We start from the raw sequence: 16,043 nt of genomic DNA on the forward strand, positions 1-16,043 counted from the left end.
GTTGTTGTTTTTTTTTTGTATTTATTTTTAAAATATAGATGCTGTTTTGTCAAATATGTGGCTCATAAAGGGCATTTGTAAACGTTGCTAAAAACTTAAATAAAAAGCAATATGCCATAGAAAGAGTCCATTGGAAGTCATGAAGGAAACTTAATTTTCCAACCTGTATGACAAGAAGGGCTTGAAGAACAAGGGCGTGTCTGAAAGCAAAAAAACAAACAAAAAAAGGTATGCGAGCAGTATCAGGGCACACTTCTTATACCTTCTCAGAATTCCTACATTTGAAAAAAAAATACTTTATACAATAAACATATCCCCTTACAAAGCAACAACCTGCCTGCCAGGTCTTGTCTTCTTTTTCCTATATTGTTCCTTTTTCAGATAAATAATTTAGTAGCAATGGTGTTGGAGGACTCAGCACAACTTATCAGCTTAGGATCAACAGTTCTTTGGTGACAAAGCAGCCAATTGCGTCCCATTGAGTTACAAAATGGGAAATAAAAATAATGCAATTGAAACAAAAATTAAATAACGTGAAATATTCAAATTCGCCCTGTTCTTTAATGCTGGCACAGCACCAGGAAATACTGGTGTGAATAAACGATAAAACAAATGCTTGAGCAAAGATTATGCAATAATCATCTTTTGAACTCTCACAGCAGACATGCCACCATAAAAGAATAATTAAAAAAAAAGCTCTTCATAATGCAATAATCCTTAGGCCAGAAAGATCCAGGGCAGTGTTGCGGCTATCAAAGCCAGTAAAGTGAAAATGATTAGCAGAAAAAGCAGGCAGTGTGATGTTGTGCACAGAGAACGATCATGATCAGTGCTGCTCTCCCGAATCACCACACTTGTTCCAATATCAATAATGTCTTCCTCAGCCAAAGGGCGTCCCAGATCGCTTATGATAAACACCTGCAAGGAGTCTTTAGGACACACCATCCTCTGGCGACTGAACGAAATCCATCTCAAACAGTGTCCCAGTCCACCAGACCTCGAAACAGACCTGGAGCGCGCGACAAACCTCAGCGGCACCTCCAATATCTTTGCATGTTTTTCCTTCTCGCCGCCGAGCGCCTGCAGTTTGGTAACGAAAGTGACATGTCTGCACACAGGACATATGATCGTGTCTCTGGTAATAACTCCGTCCCCGTTCGAGCCAACAAAGGTCCCGACCAGGCAGTCGTGACAGAACGCGTGTCCGCAGCTCAAGGTGCGAGCCGCTTCTGAAAAGCTTTCAAAGCAGACCGGACACTCCGCGTTATACGGTTCCTCTTCCATCAGCTCTCTCAAAAAAGGTTTGCTGTTAGCGCCGCATTTTCTCGTGAGGAACACTAAGTTAGCTGGAAGTTGAAGACATGTTACCTCTGACAGATGTTGAGTAAACGCACCATGAATGACTCACGCGCGTGCGGAATAAATGCTGTTGAACTGGAAGAGCTGCAGGATCGAGAAAGACAATCCGCTGGTATCGATGTCATGTGTTTGGCCAATAAAAAGGTATCTGCACGGATCTTAACCTCGGGTGGGTGCGTATTCTCCAAATGAACACACATTTGGACCATTAATACTAATAAACTTGTGACTTATATAACTTAATATATTAGTTAATAACTTATAATAATAAACTTTGTTTGTAGACCACGTGCCATATGCGTGCCACATGCCCTGCGTTTTGGATAGATGCTTTCGACCATATCATAGTAACAGCATTTATTTCTGTTCTATAAATATATTACAGCAACGTGCCGTCCCAGCTTGTTAGGAGATAAGAACACAGGGTCAACCACGATCTGAAGCAGATATAAGAACTTGTTCAAGGGCGTGGCGTTACTGGGGCTTGAACCCCGATTTCCTTCCTGATCAAGTCAAGTTTATTTCTATAGCGCTTTTCACAATAGACATTGTCTCAAAGCAGCTTTACAGAATTTAACAGTTAAGGTGAACGATGTGTATTTATCCCTGATAAGCAGCCATTGCGACTGTGGAAAAAACTCCCTTAGATGTTATGAGGAAGAAACCTTGAGAGGAACCAGACTCAAAAGGGGAACCTCATTCTCATCTGGGTGACATTAAGAGTGTGATCATAGTCTTTAAGCAATACAGAACACATCATCAGCCAGATCGACCAGAGCTTTAGTAGTGGAGGAAAAGAAAAAAATTCCTTCATGATAACTGAACTGATTCCACTCAAAATGATTAAAATAGAATGTTAGTATTTCAGCTGCACTATTGGCTAAAGTTAATTTCATATTCAGACACTACGGGAATTTCAGGTCAATAACTGACGAACGGCATGAATAAATAGTTCAAAATCGAGTTTATTAAAAAAAAAAGTAAAAATTTTTGTTTTCTAGATACTGTACATTCGAAATGTTTTCTCTAGTGCTGATAAGTTAGGGACCGACAGTAAAGTGCTTTAAACAAAAAAACTAAGGAGATGTGCAGACCAGCAGTAACTACAGAGGAATAAAGTTGATCAGTCACACCATGAAGTTATGGAAAAGAGTAGTGGAAGCAAGGCTGAGAAAAAAGGTGACCATCTGTGGATTTAGAGAAAGCGCACGACAGGGTGCCGAGAGTGGAGTTGTGGTTTTGTACGAGGAAGTCAGCTGTGTCAGAGAAGTATGTAAAGGGTGATGCAGGACAGTGTGACAGCAGTAAAGTGTGCAGGAGGAACGACAAACTGGTATAAAGTAAAGGTGGGATTGCATCAAGGATCGGCTCTAAGCCCTTTCCTGTTTGCAGTGGTGATAGACAGGTTGACGGTCGAGGTCAGACAGGAGTCTCCATGATCTATGATGTTTGTGGATGGTATTGTGATTTGTGGTGAGAGTAGGGAGCCGGTTGAGATGAGCCTGGAGAGGTGGAAGTACATGCTGGAGAAAAAGGGAATGAAAGTTGGTAGGAGTAGTAGTACATGTATGTGAATGAGAGGGAGGACAGTGGAGTGGTGCGGTTGCAGAGAGAAGAGTTTAGGTACCTGTTTCAGAGAAGTGAAGAAAATAGTGCAGGCAGGGTGGAGAAGAGTGGCAGGAGTGATTTGTGATAGAAGGGTATCTGCGAAAGTGAAAGGGAAAGTTTACAGGAGGTGGTGAGACCTGCTATGTTTTATGGTTTAGAGACAGTTACATTGACTAAAAGACAGAAAGTGGAGCTGGAGGTAGCAGAGTTAAAGATGGGAGTGACGAGGATGGACAGGATTAGAAGCGAATTTATTAGAGGGACATCGCATGTAGGACATTTTGGCAACAAAGTGAGAAAGACCGGATTGAGATGGTTTGGACATGTGCAAAGGAGAGACATGGGGTATGTCAGTAGGAGAATGCTGAGGATGGATCCACCAGGAAGGAAGAAAAGAGAAAAGACATGCAGATAGTTGGTTTGAAAAAGGCAGATGTAGAGGACAGGGGGGTATGGCGATGGATGATCCGCTGTGGCGACCCCTAATGAGAAGAAGAAGAAGAAAAATAAGAAGAATTCAAGCTCCTCCAACCAACAATGTAAACCTGTTGCTTTTGGTAAGTACAAATTAATGCATACCTGGAACAGCCCGCAAAACCTGTTGTATGTAACCAGCCAAGCCATCACATTTTGGTTCTTGTCAGAGTCACTCTGATCTTTAGCATGCCTATTTTTTCAAGCTTTAAATAATTTTTAATGCTAACAGTTTTCTTGCTACCTCATGTACATCCCATCTATTTACAGGTGCCAGATAATCAATGTTATTTATATATAACATTATATATTGCTTACATATAAGATATCTGAACTCTGATCTCTCTGATCATGGTGAACTGTTGCTCAATTAAAGGCTTTTGTTTTTCACACAACATTCTGTGTAAACTATAGAGACTATGTGAAAATTCTAGATTAGCAGTTTCTAAACTAATCAAACCATCTTATCTGGTAGCAATAACCATGCCATGTTTAAAGTAAAATAAATAAAAAAAATTCTTAGTGATTTGAGCCTCCTTGCTCTTATGAATTTCCATTGAGGAAGTGTAATTAGTATTGTATTTGGAACTAAAGTACAATGTTTTATTGGAACTCAAACCTGGGATCCACCCCCTAGCTACATCTCTACAATCAAGTGGTAAACATTACGTTATAAGAAGTAATACAATATGTAAATAAATATAAACAATAATAACTACTTCAGACGAAATTTTCATTTAAAGGTGTTTTGACCTCTAATTGCAAAAAGGTGTTTACTAGTTAGATGCTCCAATTCCAGGCAGAATTTGAGCCATAATGAACCTTCTGCTACTGCTGATTTGCAAAAAGTCACTGCCGGGGGAAACGTGCTCTCAGTGTCAGTAAACACAAATAACACGTTCTTTACCACAGTCCTCAGCTATTCCATGCCTAAACACACGATGGCGCAGGAGATCGGGTATGAATTTAGAGCCCACAAACACAGGAAGAACATGAGAACGTGGAGGAAAGAACCAGGAGTTGTTAGTTGGCAGTGAGAACTAAGAAACTATGTCACATTTTACTACTACCATTACCAAAGCTGGATTTTTTTTGCACATGTAAAGTCACTAATGGCACTAGATCTCAATGACCACCAACATACAAACCTTTAGCCATAGCCATAGCTTAAAGCCGTTTATATATATATATATATATATATATATATATATATATATATATATATATATATATATATATATATATATATATATATATATATATATATATATATATATATATATATAGATATATATATATATATATATTCTGTTTATATGTCACATATTTAATACTCACACTGTCTAAACTGTCTCACATTGTATTGTCTTGTCTTGTCTGTTTTGTCTTGTATAGTCCAAGCTGAATGTATAAGGTTATTTATGTCTGTACTTTAAGAGTCACTAACAGCTGTTAGCTTCAACAGATTCCTATCTTGCAGTGATCTCAGTAGACAATAAGCAAACCGATGTTGAAATCATTTCATTATTTCCACCCATATGACAGGCATTACCAGACATTTCACAGTAGATCGGCTATTGGGCTAAAGCCACCAAGGTTTAGATAAGAGTAACAAAGTGTATAGGGCCTTTACTGTCTGAATGGAATGGCTGCAGTATTCAAACATGATCCTGGCAAGCGATAACATTGTAGCAATGTTTTATTATTATTATTATTATTATTATTATTATTATTATTATTATTATTATTATTATTGTTGTTTATTTTTATTTGTTTAATTATTATTTAATTATTATTATTTTTACAACATTTACATTACATTATAGCATAATTAATGTGAAAATAAATAAGGCACATTCATTTCATTTCAATGAAATGCACCTGTAACGCAGTGGTTAATATCATCTAAAAGTGCCCAGACTTTTGACTCTTTGCTTATGTCATATGCTGTTTCTCCACCAGACACCAATCCTTGTTCTATTTGAAAATATTTGACAAAAAAAAATGTGCTGTGAAAAATACATCGTTTCTCATATCAAAAATATATATTCGCATTTGTACGCTGTAAAATGTTTAAAATGTAACTCAGAATGTATTTATTTATTTATTTTTAATGGCGTTAGATTGGGCAAAGCTGTGATTGACGTCGGGTTGGTCGTCACTGGCGTCATTACGTCATATTACCGGAAATCGTCTTGCCTCCTCCTTCTTCAAAAAAAAAATCCCTGCGAGCCGCGTTGGCGCTTCCTCGGTGACAGAGCCGTGTACTGGGTTGGTGTGACGAGATCTGCGTTTGCGGGCTGGGCATGTTGAGGTAGATTATCAGGTAAATGACTGATCAATGGTTGCTCGTGATGTTAAGTGGATGTTTTTGGAGTGGTGTTGTTTAAGTGGATAAACATGTCATCCGTTTTAATTCGACGTTAGCGGTTCGGCTTCATGATTAGCCGGTTGACGGGGCCTGGCGTGAACACTGCGTTAGCTGGGAGCAACAGTAGTTTGGTTTGACCTTTCAGTCGGTCAAAATGCTCGTTTGGATGTTAACATGTAGTTTGTTAAGCCCTCAATGTCAGAAGGAATAGGTTTGGGGTTAAATAGTTATAAAGATAACACGTCATGTCATAGGAGTCTGTTTTTCGCGTAACCCAACCTGTCGCTGGCTAGCTTCTCAGAAATAACCGTTGGGTAGATGACCAAGTGGTCAGCTGTGTGACCAGAAAGCTGGGTTTCAAACTGATTTTTGTCTAAAAGATAAGGTAAAGAAATACCTTTCACTTTTATTGTATCATGACAAGAGACATTGACTAAATGTTTCTAAAATTATAAACTGAAAGGGATGACTGACTCTATCTATACTGCCCCATATTTCAATAACATATTTCTTGTCTTATTCTTAATCCTTACTGCTGGTGAGGTCAGATTTCTGTGTATCAAAGTCTCAGATTTATCAAACTCTTCACTTTTTTTTTTTTTGGTAGATGTCAGCAATCTGTCCTTGGTACTGGCTTTTGGGTGTAATGCTTTTACACAGTAACCAGCTTTTGTTTCCAGTCTTTATTGCCAACAGTGATGCACATTCAGATTGAATTACTTGTACTTGAATATCTTGTATGTTGTCACTTGTATTACGCCAAAAACATCTAAAATAAGTATCCATCCAGCAACACAGACTAATCACATAGGACACCTCTCCTGTATGCCTAAATTGCTAAGTATAGTATTTAAAAAACACAGTGAAATAATGCTATTTTAATATGTGGATCCTAAATCAAGGGAGCAGGCAAACTCTAAATGCTTTCGAAATGGTACATTTGTGTCTGTTTAGTAAATTGGTTTGTAAAATTTGGTTTAGTTTTAAACCCTGATGCAGCTCTGCGTCTCAAGTATGTGTTTGTTTGAACTAGTTTGAGGAAAGTATGTGTGTTATAAACACCGGTAGCAGTCTGCTTCTTGCAGGATGGGGTGCGTGTGTGTTCTGCGTTTTTTCAGGAAATAATGTCATAGGCAAAGAATCCGACCTCTCCTCGGACTTCGCTTCGATTAGTCACTGACTGAGAAGCTTGAATTGAGAGGATAGTGACAGGCAACATCCTGGTTTTTTTTCTTGTTTGACCAAGGTCAGGGTTTTTTTGTTTTGTTTAAACTTTAATTGGTACAGGTGTGTGTGTATGTATGTGTGTGTGTGTGTGTGTGTGTGTGTGTGTGTGTGTGTGGGGTCATTGACTGATAAATGTTAGTGCTGTTTTGTGATGCAATTGCTGTCAGATCTGAATTGCATCATTTTATTTAATATAACACGTGGTTGGTTTTATTGATCTCATCATTTAGGGCCAATAATATTGTATTTAATTAATACTAAGGGGAATAAACAAGCTGTAAAAAAAAAAAAAAAAAAGGACATGCTGAGTTTGGACTTTTACAAGAAGTTGTTTTCTTTTCTTTTTTCTTTTTTTACATTTTCTTTATTTAACATTTTGTTAAGTCAGCATGTTTGCTCCTCTGAATCTGTTTCAGCAGCTTGTCGAGCATGTTCTCTCAATAGCCATCCAAGTCATATCCTACCAGGCAGAGTATCTAATTCAGTTAACCAAAATCTTTAAGTTGTGTCCTTGTCAGTCAGTAGGGTGAACTCTGAAATGTATCCTTTAAAAAAGGATATTAAAATCAAATAATAGAAAGAATGTTAGACATTTTATCCCAGATTACTCTAAAAAATAAAACAATGTATTAAATTTTAACTTGCTAATAACTATGTAATATTTAAAATGAAACAAAGTTTTTTAAATAGCATTCAGTTAATTGTAGGGCTGAAACGATTCTTCGAGTAACTCGAGTAATTTGAATACAAAAATGCATTGAGGCAAATTATATTTCCTTTGTTTAGTTCATTTAACTACACAAGGGGTACTTTGTTTCCCAACGGACCATTATTACTGATGCACCACCCTCTAAACTCGACTATTCTGAGGTCTCATTTATAAACGTGGCACCTTTTGTGTTTCCTCGTTGTGCGTATTTGGGGGGGTTTAGAGTTTACGTACAGTCGCACACTTGTTTTCGTCAAGTGTATAAAAAAAATACAAAAATCACAATACTACAGCATAGAAAGTGGTGTACGCAAGTTTTCAACCTCAATTTGTGTGTTTGCCACATTTATAAAAAAAAAAAATAATTAAACGCTGGACAGGTAAACACAGAAGATGTTGCAGAATGAAAAATAGAAGAATGGAGAGAAAACAGTGTGGGGCGAGGAGAAGATTCAGAAGATCACAACAGAAAGTTTCCTAACTTTGGGATCATTTCAAACTAAAACATATAAAGAAAACACCATACAGTGCATTTACCATTCCTAAAGTAATTTGAAATTGATTTGATTTTTATTTATTTATTTATTTTTTCATTTTTATTGGTATATTTGTATTTGCATTTTAATGTAATATACAGCAATTGAATGCACTAATTGGGTTTAGTTTTCACATTTTAAGAGACGTCTTATTTTCTCGTGTGTGTGTGTGTGTGTGTGTGTGTGTGTGTGTGTGTGTGTGTGTGTGTGTGTGTGTGTGTGTACATATATATAAACATTTTTTTTGCCCTTTAATGAAAAAAATAACCGATGGATTATTCGGTAGAATACTCGATTACTAAAAGAATCGATATGTGTCTGTGTGAAGTGGAAAGTCGGCAAAAAAAATTTTTCTTTAATCAATCAAGCATCTTGTCGAGCATATTCTCTCAATTGCCAACCAAGTCAAATCCAACTAGGCAGATTATCTACTATAGTTAAGGTAAACTGTGTCCTACTATGAACTACATTGCTTTTGTTTGTTTGGAATCTTAGAGCTGCAATAGAACAAGTGTCTTGTCATATTATAACACAGATGTAGCAGAATGTATGTAAATTATTTCCCCTTTCTGTTTAAAACAGAAATGCAGTCAAGTTGTGATGCCAATTAATGAATGGGCAGTTTACAAAGACTTGGCTTTTTGCATTGTCAAAAGCAGTTTTTCTTTATTTAGAAAGATAAGTGTAATTTTTATCATTCAGATATGTCAGTTCGAATGTTGTTAATATTTAACTACCGACTTAAGAAAATGTAATCTCTTCAAAGGGCACCTTTTTTGCATCACACACTGAAATGTATAGGGACACTAATCTATAATTGTCTGCGGTTATTTTAATTGGGATGGATAAAGTGATTGCTAAGCAGTCACAGCTAAAAGATCTGTTCTTCTCTGCTTACATGACTTTAGGGTTTGTCTAATGTTTTAAGCTTGTGCCTGCCTTGTGTTTAAATGCAAGCATATATCCTTAGGTTCTGTTCCTCTGCCAGGCTCTTATTGCTATTGATTTATTAGCCAGTTCATCAGGGTCAGATCCCTGGTGAGGTGCAGATAAATTAAATATTGGTCACAAATAGCAGTTCATGGTTTTCCCCTTCTACTTGATTCTGCAGTCTTCTACAATGGACACAGAGATGATGCCAAAATTTACGTCAAAAGATGAAGAGATTGAATACTGGAAAAATTTGTCCTTCAAATTTCAGAAAAGGTAAGGTATTAACTGTCTATTAAAGTTTAATTTTATAATTTTTTGAATATTGGTTAGTCAATCAGGTTTACATTTGATTAAGCTCTTTGGAAAATTTGTACCTTGTAATCATGACTTAAATTTCTATTTAATTTAAGCTTGAAATGTTACTTTTCGTAAAACTGCTTGATTGCTTCACTTTATGCGTTTACCATTGAATTTCCTTTTTTTTTTATTAGTGTTTGGAAAGGCAAATAGTCCCGGTGATAAAATTGTAGTTACAGAAATGTAAATGTACACAGCATGATGAGTGACAGCTTTGACACCACAGAACCTCAACAATCAGGATTATGCTTTATGATTCCCTGTGGCATCTTGTGTTAGTGTTGCTGTGTCAAGCTTAAATTACACTAAAGCACACTTAAGGAAGAACTCCCTAGGCAGTTCAGTAAAAAGTACTGACTTGCCCTTGTCCCTAGATAGAATTTGCACTGAAACACTGAACTATACAAATGCTATGTAGTATCTTCTAGTAGATTTCAGTCTCATTTTGGGCTTTATTAGATCAAGTTGCCAGAATGGCCACTGGCAGTTCTTGATGTTAACACAAATGGAATTATGTAATTGTAGACTAATGTGGATATATCTGTAATTGTATTTGAACCCCGTGCCTTATTCCAGTCAAAACCTCCTTAGCTCCCAGGGGTGGTTAGTGGTGATATCCTGAAATAGAATGTTAATGAAAAAAAAAAAACCACAAGCCTGCTGTGACCTTAACACAAGGTTTGTTGTTGTGTAGTTATTTGGTATGTTGAAAAGATTTTTGTAGGTTATCAGTTTCACCATCATTTTCAAATTTATTTATCAATAATTAATGTAAGGAAAACCTTCCCTTAATTTAATTTTTTATAAAGATTGGTTGAGACAATAGAAAAGCTGTTTTTGTTCAATTTAATTTTTCTGAACATGTGCTTGAATCTTTATTGGTGCATCACTTCTGAAATTTGATGACCAAAAAACGCATGAAATCAAACGATGGGAGAAATTTATACTTTTTATCCCGGATTTCTCCCAATTTGAAACAACTAAAATTTATGCCTATTTAATCTTGTGTGCTTGTTTATTTTTGTTTGTGTGTCTATTTGTGTCGTGAAAATTAACAGAAGCACTTTTTTTTTCTTGCATTTCAGCATGAAATGTAAATGCTGTTGCTGATTGTTAAAAAACAAAAAAAGTGAGGTTTTGGACTATTTCCTGTTGATGTGTAAATGTTCTTTGAGTTTGTGCTGAGGACTTCTATTTTCGTAGAACTGGCGCACTTTTGTAGACTAAAGAATTTGACCAGCTATGTGTAGGAATCAAGGCCTGTAAAAGGAAAACAACTCTTAATTCATGCACCCTTCCTGTTAAACTTGACTTCTTGGCAGTAAACACCTTCTAAAAACAACCTTAGTATCAGAGACATGGAGTCAGCCTGCTTAGTTAATTTCCTGTGTCCTACCAGGGTTCTTACTTCATTATCCACACTTACTCTTTTGTGAAATCCCCAAAATCTCCTTTGACCTAATGAAACAGGAGGTCTTTTGTCCATCTGGTCTCAGCATGGACACATTTTTGCTAGCTCTGTGATTTTTGACATAACGGCACTACTTCTTGTGGACTTAACACAAGAATGTGTACTCCGAGTTCATGCGTATTGACTAAGTGCTGTGTTGTCTTGTTTGGGTTTGTGTAGGACTGATATCATTCCTGACTCATCAGCATTCTTTTCTTTGCTGAGAACTCAGGCTGGCCATGACTAAGTGCAATGTGCAATTCATTATTTATCGTTACTCATGACCGCTGCCAAGCTCTGCATTATGACATCTGACCCAGTTTTGAAAAACACATGCAAAGCTGACTGATACAAAGTGCTGCATAAAAGAGATCGCAGTGCTTTCTGTATATTGGGTACAACTGCTTAGGGTGTGTCTATCTCCACAGTTATAATGATGCCCAGGAGGAGTTGCAGGAGTTCCAGGAGGGCAGCCGCGAGTTAGAGGCAGAGCTGGAGGCTCAGCTCGGCCAGGCAGAACACCGCATCAGAGACCTACAGGCTGAAAATCAACGGCTGAAATGTGAGGTGGATAATCTGAAGGTACAAATTCACTTTCCTTGCTCTTACAGTAGCTAGTGTTTACATGTACAATTTTTTTGTCATTCCGATTAAAAGATTCAGTTTACTATTTACATGAGACGTTATCTATTCCGATATGGTGTTTACATGTGCCAGCATTTTTATTCGGAATGACTTTGACGTGCGCACATTAGCCTATATCCTGTCTTTCAACATGGTGTTCCATTACTTCTTATGCGTGCTATTTTAATGTAAAGTGCTTAATTAAATCAAACTTAATCAAGCAACAACGTGAATTTGTAGGCATACTACTGCTGTAAGGTATGAGGAGAAGACGGGTTTAGGAAGCTGAGCTTTTTTGGTGGCTATGCATCTCTAAGGAGCATCTCAGTACTATCCCTTCCTCCCCCGACAAGCAGAAGCATGTGGGTGAAGGTCTGTAGAAAGGACTGGTGGGAGCGGGTTGTACTACTGGAATTAAGGGACCTGGAATTGAACCTAAACTTTTGCATGAGTTTGCCGGTCATTCACACGTTGGTGTGGACTGGTGGAGGGATTTATGGCCCCAGAAGAAAAGACAGTCAGAAATCCAATTCCCCAAACTTGGAAGCTGTGCGGAAAACCGGGATGTGGCAAATCAAGTGTTCACAAGAGCACAGCAAAATAAGATTGTATATATCTTCTATCTTCCCATTGGCCGATACGAGATCTGATACAGATGCCACTTGAAGAGGAGGTTTCTGAAATCGATATTTTGTTTATCTCGAATAATGGTTCTTATCAATCGCAAAAAATTTTTTTTTTACGGTTTATAAAAAGGTTTATCCCACCTCTTTCAAACTGATTTAAATTTTTTCCCGGTTTGGCCATTTTTATTCCGATTGAGGTGTTTATATGGAGCATTTTCGTTCGGATTGGACTTTTAAAGCGATTAAATCTGCTACATGTAAACACACCAATTGGCAGCCAAATATTGTAGTATATGTGCTTCGCAAAGTGCCATTGATTCGTAAGGTCACCCAAGGAAATGGGTAAAATAGATGTTGAATTTAGATAGTTTTCATTGTGGCTCGATGCCTAGTACATGCTGATAAAGTATCTGAGGTGGTAATTTAGTGCATGAGAACTGTGCAGGATAAAAACAGAAAAGGTATGACTGAATTGCCATAGTAGGCTTCAATTATTAGAACTGAATGTAGCGTTATTAATACTTGCAAAGATAATTTCTTGTATTTTACATGATGTATTTTACAATCTGGCCCTTTATTGTTGTCACAAAATAATGTTTAAGTGGTGAAGTTTTTTTCTAATTTTCCAAGGTTTTTCTTTATCTCGGTAGTTAAAATATTTGTTCTGAGTGGAAAAAAATACTAGTGACTTTAGAGGGAAAACTAAAGGTTGTAGCTGTAAATGTTTGAATATTGTTTGAAAATTGACCTACATTAACATCTTAAAATAATGTTAGACATAACTTTCTGAATTAATTTGTGTTTTCTTTCCTGTGTTTGCTTGTTTCTGCGCAGGAGAAACTGGAGCAGCAGTATGCACAGAGCTATAAGCAAATCTCTATGCTGGAGGATGACCTCGGCCAGACACGCTGCATTAAAGAGCAGCTGCACAAATATGTCAGGGAACTTGAGCAGGCAAATGATGACCTAGAGAGAGCCAAAAGGTACATTTACAAAAGTATTGTACTTCACATATTAAGCATAAATTTTTCTAGCGCCTTTGTAACCCTGCTCATTGCACACAACACCGCTGTCACTGATACTCCCTGTTCACATACATATCTTAATCAGCATATTGCATACTTGGTTTATTTTGTGTAGAGCAACAATTACATCTCTGGAGGACTTTGAGCAGCGTTTGAACCAGGCCATAGAGAGAAATGCTTTTCTTGAGAGTGAGCTGGATGAAAAGGAGTCTTTGTTGGTGTCTGTACAGAGACTAAAAGACGAGGCCAGAGGTAGTGCCGTTCAACTGAACACTGCTCTCTTAGCCACTTGTACTGCAACATACTGATTACATACATTTTTCGGTTTGCAGATTTAAGGCAGGAGCTGGCTGTTCGGGAAAGAGCCTCAGATACCACCAGAATGTCAGCTCCCAGTTCTCCAACACTGGACACTGACAAAATGGACACAGCAGTTCAAGCTTCTCTTTCCCTTCCAGCCACACCAGTGGGAAAAACAATAGACCATCCTTTCATTAACCAGAAAGGTATATAACTCAAACAACATTCCAATCTGGTTTTACTCATTCACAAACTGGACTGCAGGGGTCTATCTCAACACATTTACTTGGTTTCATTTCATTTTCATTCTTAATTGTTTGTAAGAATCAATGGTTTGTATTTTTATTCTTTTTTCACTCAGTGTTGACCACTGGTTGTGGGAGCTCACCACTCACCCCATCTGCAAGGATCTCTGCTCTCAACATTGTTGGAGATCTGCTGCGGAAAGTTGGGGTAATTCCTGAAATTCTTTTAAAAGTTGCAATCATGCACGATCATTAAATAAATCCTTGTGCCTCTTATTCACATAATCCGGCCTGTAAGGGACAGGTGTCCTCACAGTATGCAGAACTAAACTCTGTGTGCATTTCCCTGTATCTACAGGCCCTGGAGTCCAAGCTGGCTGCCTGTAGGAATTTTGCCAAAGATCAGGCAGCAAGGAAAAACTACACAGAAAATGGAAACCTGATAAATAGCAATGCCACAAAGTTCTCTCATTCTCTACACACAACATACTTTGATAAAACGTAAGTAAAAAGATAGTGTCCTATTTACTCATTTTTTGCACTGATTTTTATTTTTTATTTTTTTTTTATTAATTATAGTTAACATGACCAAAATCACAGATTGTTATTAAGGTCACCTTGTTGTATGCTGAGATCAAAGCAATTTATTTGTGTTAATTGTGTATTGATCATTGTGTTGTAATATTGATTATGCTGTGCAGGACAATGAATGGCCTGGATCCTGGTGCTCTGAGCGCAATGACATCACAGCGAAACGTGTCCCCTCCTGGCATGCTACCACTCAGCGTGTGAAAGAACCACAGCTGCCTTTAGAAAACTAGATGTACAGCAGCGAAGAAAATGGAAAAGACATTGGGAAACCCTGCCACTTTGTGTGTTTGTGTGTATGAGTGTAGTGCAGAGTTTCATGTGTCCGCGTGTGTCTGGCAGGTGCATGTCGGACACTGGCACATGCGACTCTGTTGGCCCAGTTCTTCAGAGCTCTCATTTTTCACTTTGCCAGTTTGCTTCTTTTTTTTTTTTTTTACTTGAAGCCAGCAAAATGACAAAGGGGTGTACACAGGCCTCTGCTTATGTTTTGGCTTGTTCTAAGTTGCACAAAGTTTTTGTTTATTTGAAAAAAAAAAAAATGGTTGAATGCAATTTTGCTTAAGGTCATAAATATATTATAGGTTGAATGGGCGTGTGTAAACACGTGTATACATCCAAGAAGCAGCCATGGAAAAGATTAGCGATGCATACAGCATATACCTCTTTACCTCTTGCATCCAGAGTAACAATCTAATTAGGTTATTTTCTACTGAGAGCAGTGGGGCAGTTGGCCTGGAATGTACTGTTTTGGCCTTTGAAAACAGCATGGAAAGATCCCCTACTCTCAGTAGTGGCCCTTTTGAATTATTCACATGTGTCTCTCTGCTCTGTGTGCTGCTTCAGCAGGCTGGCTGGATAGCTACTGACATAGAAAACCTCACTGTCACTATATTAGCTTTAGATAGTTTGTGCAACAGTGATATACTAAAGTATGTGCTATTAATTCGAACTACAGCACTTTACACAACACCACTATTCTCAGTAGTACATTTTAATTTCACTTCAGCCCGCATCCTAGCTTAGAATGGTTATAATGAAGATGATACCGTTTTATCTCTAGAACATTATATGGCTATGTAAACTGGTTATGATGCAGTGTTGTCAGTTGAAGTATATTGGTCAAGGAATTGTTAGTGACTCTGTTAACCTCATCCCCGTCACGTGCTTCTTGACTTTGCTGGTTGGTTTGCCCTTCACTTTTAATTTATTTTATTCACAGGTCTGAATTTGTGCTTATGTTTTGTTTTTGTTTTTTTTCTTTCCCAGTTCCGCTTGCCTGTACCAGCACTTTGTAACCCACACAAAGTTGGAGCACTTTTTTCCCCCCTTTAGTATTTAATATCCCACAGTATATTAAGTTATTGAGCACTCGACTGATTCTGCAATGTTACATGTATATAAGATTGTAAGCATAAAAATTTTGCCCAGAAGATTTGTACATATCAAGACTGGGTCTTGCAGCTCATTAATTTATTCAAAATTCCTGGCATGTTTTTGAGAGGAAGAGTGAATTTTACATACTGTATATTGTTTCAAAATATATTGATAAAACAGTTGTTCAATAAAGTTTAAAACGTGAGTATATAATGTGATCATCCATTTTAATTA

At 37.4% G+C, this 16,043-nt stretch overlaps 2 protein-coding genes across 3 annotated transcripts; one reads left to right on the forward strand and one right to left on the reverse strand.

Moving 5' to 3' along the window:
• Nucleotides 1–4: 4 nt before the first annotated feature.
• On the reverse strand, nt 5–1,663 carry LOC310740189 (RING finger protein 222; the record flags this gene model as incomplete). Of its 2 annotated transcripts, XM_083566702.1 has the most annotated exons (2): nt 548–1,291; nt 1,369–1,663. In XM_083566702.1, 2 exons carry the CDS (start codon nt 1,566–1,568, stop codon nt 718–720), a joined length of 774 nt encoding a protein of 257 aa, XP_083422828.1. In that variant the 3' UTR covers nt 548–717. The 2 variants fall into 2 exon arrangements, with proteins under 2 accessions (XP_083422829.1, XP_083422828.1); XM_083566703.1 differs by lacking the exon at nt 1,369–1,663 and having other exon boundaries at nt 5–1,284.
• ndel1b (nudE neurodevelopment protein 1-like 1b) lies at nt 939–16,022 on the forward strand. The gene is made up of 10 exons (XM_083566694.1): nt 939–1,503; nt 5,565–5,767; nt 9,396–9,490; nt 11,453–11,606; nt 13,109–13,257; nt 13,415–13,551; nt 13,632–13,805; nt 13,961–14,052; nt 14,203–14,345; nt 14,546–16,022. Exons 3-10 carry the CDS (start codon nt 9,405–9,407, stop codon nt 14,634–14,636), a joined length of 1,026 nt encoding a protein of 341 aa, XP_083422820.1. The 5' UTR covers nt 939–1,503; nt 5,565–5,767; nt 9,396–9,404; the 3' UTR covers nt 14,637–16,022.
• The last annotated feature ends 21 nt before the right edge of the window (nt 16,023–16,043 follow it).

The sequence above is a fragment of the Silurus aristotelis genome, assembly GCF_946808225.1.
Source record: "Silurus aristotelis genome assembly, chromosome: 17".
NCBI lineage: Eukaryota > Metazoa > Chordata > Actinopteri > Siluriformes > Siluridae > Silurus > Silurus aristotelis.

Coding starts and splice junctions, on each gene's coding strand:
- ndel1b (XM_083566694.1), top strand. CDS start 9,405: ATGGACACAGAGATGATGCCAAAATTTACGTCAAAAGATGAAGAGATT. Junction 11,607..13,108: donor GTGAGGTGGATAATCTGAAG/GTACAAATTCAC, acceptor GTTTCTGCGCAG/GAGAAACTGGAGCAGCAGTA. Junction 13,258..13,414: donor GACCTAGAGAGAGCCAAAAG/GTACATTTACAA, acceptor TATTTTGTGTAG/AGCAACAATTACATCTCTGG.